The sequence below is a fragment of the Nematolebias whitei genome, chromosome 19 (genome assembly GCF_014905685.2).
Source record: "Nematolebias whitei isolate Nwh7 chromosome 19, NemWhi1, whole genome shotgun sequence".
NCBI classification, from domain to species: Eukaryota; Metazoa; Chordata; class Actinopteri; order Cyprinodontiformes; family Rivulidae; genus Nematolebias; species Nematolebias whitei.
In genome coordinates this window covers 29,917,309-29,921,857 of record NC_056516.1, presented here as the reverse complement: position 1 = coordinate 29,921,857, position 4,549 = coordinate 29,917,309, and the positions used below count along the sequence as shown (strand labels likewise).

Genomic DNA, 4,549 nt, shown 5'->3' with positions numbered 1-4,549 from the left:
ATCTTTAGCATGTTGTGAAGTACAGACAGGAAGAAGCTGCATGATGCATTTTGCTAAAAAATAATAAGAAAAAAGATTGCTGACAGTCTTCTTTTATGCAATGCATCTCAAGAGCTGACATGTAGCAACTGACATCTCCTAAAAATAAAAAATTCTGGTCACTCTGAAAGAAAATTTTCTAATGGTGTACCTTTTAAATGTTCAACTTATCAATTATCTTGTAAATATGGCAGAATAAAGTGTAATGATGACCCATCCATAGCATTTATTAAGAATAATGCAAACACATGAGGCATTTTATTCCATTTTGACAAATTTGCTGAAGAACTAAAGCTTACAAAGAATGCACATCAATAAACAATTGCTTTATTTTATGGTCAAAAATGGCAATCTTCCAGCACGTCCGTGCTGTTGTTGGTATTTTCTCAAGTCTTAGTAGAAGAAACAAAGACTCTGTTTTGATGTTGTTTACTTGGTTAGTCCATCATTGATATCCAGTCTTTAACACATTATTTCCTTTTAGCAGCCAAGCCAGGGATCCTCTCTGTTCATCCTGGAAACGAAGGAAATCTTTTTAGCCATCTCCGTGTTGTATATGCGCTTGCATTTCTCAAAGTTTATCCGCTGTCGCTGTCGGAAGGGCTTCTCGAAGTAGCGTTTGCTCCTCGCTGCTGCAAGGATCCCGTCTTGAGACAGGACCCTGGAGAATGTAAAAGGAAATGTGTAAATAGCTTAAAAACACAGAACTTGCAGAAGAGTCTTCTGGATCATTTTTTATGTAAAATTTAAATACATTTTCCTGCAGTGATGAACAGTGATTAATCAACTCCAGTTGTGGATTGGCGAACTAATGTTTTGAAGCATTTTAAATTCACACTGCCCAACAGCTCATCACTCAAAACATGTAAAAATCAATAAATTAAGTTCATTTTATACAAACACCTTGAGGTTTTTATACCCGTTAGGGTTAAGTACACATGTAGACTAAAGTACTAAACCCTTAACTGGAAGTAAATAGGCAGAATATCATGAAATATTCAGAATTCAGATTAGCTCGTAACACTTGTGTCTACTGCGCAGCCGCAGAACTGTGACATTGAGAAGAGTAAAGCTAACGTTAGCTTCTGTGTCCCAGGCTGTAAACTAAACAGACAAAAAAAAAAAAAGTTAAAATCGTGGTTTTAACCTGTTTAAAATCTTGTACGCATTTTCGACGTCTCCATCTTTAACCATCACTGTCCGAGCGATGAAGCGGAGATGCTTCGCCATGATGAAACTGGTGCGTAATTCATTTAAGTCCGGAAGGTTACGCGTAATCTGCAAATGGTTCCGGGGACAAGATTAAACCGACGCTAGGTGGAGCTTCACTCTACAGTTTCGTTAAATCTTCCAACTCATTATTCCACTCTTACTTGAAACAACAACCAGAACAAATTATTAAACTACGACTATGTATTTCTTGAATATATGTTTACTTATAAATATATTGTTATTTAAAATGCTGACAAGTAAAACTACAATTTCTGCATTACACCGAAATGTCAAAATTATGAAGAAGCATCTTTCTTCTAAAAAAAAAAAAAAAAATTACATTTTTGGAAAAGGTGAAACACCCACACCTGCCTACACCCTCATTCGCCCCATTCTGGGCCCCTGAGCAAGGCCCTTAACCCCCACCATTTGCTTCCTAAACAGGTCACTCTTGAAAATGAGTTATCGTAACTCATTGAGACTACCTGTATAAATAAAGGGTAAATAATTTTTTTAAAAAGCTACTAAAATCATGATTAAAAAAAGTAATTACTGTTTTATTACAACTCCTTTTTTTTTTCTTTTTTTTTTTTTTTATCAAAACTTGTAGCGGTAATATAAACTGTATACAATACATTTTTTTAGATGTGTCTTTGAGATTATTTCCTTGATTTATGCAGATTTGACTCATTGAAACGTCTCATGTGCAAGCGAAACCCGTTATACAAAATTAAAACAAGACAATCAATACAACCAATAAAATACATTAAATAGATGAACTGACAGACTGGATCTGTGTTACAAACATTAATTTGAGCAAAAATCCCAGCAGCAAATTGAATTATTAAGGCAGAGCCTGGTGGAAGTTTGGACAAGCTTATTGAAAATTACAGACAAATTACAGTAACTAAAATGTGGGTTGGGTGCCAGTAAAATAATATTTAAGCTATATATTTAACTCCTGCAAAGTGGATCTTAGATATTCATATTTTGTCCAACGTGTCAGATTATTGAACAGGATGTGTTAAACCAAATGTTGCTTCTTTCTCGGTGTGAGCATGTGCGATCACTGCAGGATCAGTGTGGGCTGAGAGCAGGGACTGGCTCTGTAGGGGTAACTGTTACTGGTTTTTGTTGAGTAAATCTGGTTTTCATTGAGTAGCTGTGTCAGCGACTTGTGGTTGCATTTGCCCCCTGGCAACATAATTAGGTCCTTTGAAATTTGAACACATTGGAGTCTAGCGCAAGTAAAATAAAATAAAATAAGCATGTCACTGTGCAAAATCTGTCCAGCCACATCTTTATATCATGAATTAGACGAGTCAGAGTTCTCTGGAGGTCTTTCAGTGTTTTATATTTAACATAATTAGCTTTTTAAAACTTATTTTCAGTTCAATTCAAATAGATTAAAGACTGACTTTGTGTTGAGTCAACACGCAGGTGACAACTTAAAGAACTACATCAACTTGTAGCTTTAACGAGTATAAAATTAGATGACATAAATACTTTTTTAAATAATTTAGATATGCCTAAAATTTCAGAAGCAAACAAAGACGATTTAAATTTAGAAATTACAAAAGAAGAATTAGGTCAAGCCATAGATAATATGAAATCTGGAAAAAAAGCAGGACCGGACGGTCTTCCGATAGATTTATACAAAACTTTTAAAGACAAACTCTTGACCCCACTGTTAGAGATGTTTAAAGAAATTTTCCACACAAACCATCTTCCTCCGTCAATGAATGCTGCTATGATTACTTTTTTGCCGAAGCCAGGTACATCTCCAAATAAATGTGAAAATTTTAGGCCGATTAGTTTACTAAATTCAGATCTGAAAATAATCTCCAAGATGTTAGCACGACGTTTACAAAAGGTTTTACCAAGTACAATTGACCATGATCAAAATGGATTTGTTATGGGGAGGCAAGGCTTTCATAATGTGAGGAGAGTATTAAATATAATTCATTATAACAAAGGCACATCAGACTCAGCTCTCTTATCATTAGACGCTGAAAAGGCGTTCGATAGGGTTCACTGGTCATATCTTTTTCAGGTTCTGGAAAAATTTGACTGTGGAAATAATTTTGTAAAATGGATTAAAATATTATACAATAATCCCTCAGCAGAAATGATAACTAATAGAAATATATCTAAACCAATAAATATCAGAAGGGGCTGCAGACAGGGTTGTCCATTATCTCCTTTGCTGTTCACCCTGGCAATAGAGCCATTTGCTATTGCAGTACGCACACACCCCCATCTTAGTGGAATCACCGTTGGACATACAGAACACAGGATTTCCCTGTTCGCAGATGACGTGATCTTATTCATATCAAAATTAAGCAGATCAATACCAATTATTTTGGAAATAATTAAATTATTTAGTGAGACATCGGGCTATAAAATCAATAAAAACAAGTCTTCTATTCTGTTATTAAATTCAAATGAGAGAGTTAGCCCAACCTCAGATATAACACAATTTAAGATGGTGACGGAATTTAAATATCTGGGAATTCATATTTCCCCAGAACTTAAACAAGTAGTTGAGACCAATTATAAATCCATAATGAACGAAGTTGATAATTCATTTGAAAGATGGATGTCACTGCCAATATCTATGATGGGAAGAATAAATATAATAAAAATGAATGTATTACCAAAGTTGCTTTATATATTTCAGAACATTGCCCTCCCACCTCCTCCTGAATTTTTCTCGCAAATGAGGAGGAAGATGATACATTTCATATGGAACAATAGGAAGTCAAGACTTCGTTTGTCCCTGCTATACCTTCCTTATGATCGTGGAGGATTGAAGTGTCCAAATTTTCATCTATACTATTGTGCTGTGCAGTTGAGGTCTATGATGTTTTATTACACTAATCATTCTCCACATTGGACTGATATGGAAACTCATGGATTAAAATTGACCCTCCCCTCATACTTATATTCAAATTCAATAACTAAACTGCTAAAACAGACTGAGAACCCATTTCTTAAAAATATGATAAGGGTATGGAGAGACGTAAAGAAACTTTTAAATGAACCAATTTGTTTATCTCAGTTTAGTCCAGTGTGGGGTAATCAATCATTTATACCAGGTAGAGCCGATGCAACTTTTAAACTGTGGAAAGATAAAGGACTCCAAACAATTCATAATTTTTATTTACCAGACTCAGACATACTGATGAGCTTTCAGGATCTACAAAATAAGTTTTACTTAGATAAGAAACACTTTTTTAAATATCTTCAACTCAGAAACTTCATAAAAATGAGTCAAAATAATGAGCTGACGAAGCCT

At 34.7% G+C, this 4,549-nt stretch overlaps 1 protein-coding gene across 1 annotated transcript; it reads right to left on the bottom strand.

The window, feature by feature from the left end:
• Positions 1-359: 359 nt before the first annotated feature.
• On the bottom strand, positions 360-1,304 carry mrps21 (mitochondrial ribosomal protein S21). The gene is made up of 2 exons (XM_037692818.1): positions 1,187-1,304; positions 360-700 (listed from the first exon to the last, which is right to left on the bottom strand). The coding sequence occupies exons 1-2, from the start codon at positions 1,267-1,269 to the stop codon at positions 520-522; spliced, it is 264 nt and encodes an 87-aa protein (XP_037548746.1). The 5' UTR covers positions 1,270-1,304; the 3' UTR covers positions 360-519.
• Positions 1,305-4,549: the final 3,245 nt, after the last annotated feature.

What these genes read in the sequence shown, in the direction of transcription:
- mrps21 (XM_037692818.1), bottom strand. Translation starts at nt 1,269, where the DNA reads ATGGCGAAGCATCTCCGCTTCATCGCTCGGACAGTGATGGTTAAAGAT. An exon ending in GCGTACAAGATTTTAAACAG is followed by an intron (nt 701 to 1,186) that starts GTTAAAACCACG and finishes TACATTCTCCAG; the next exon opens with GGTCCTGTCTCAAGACGGGA.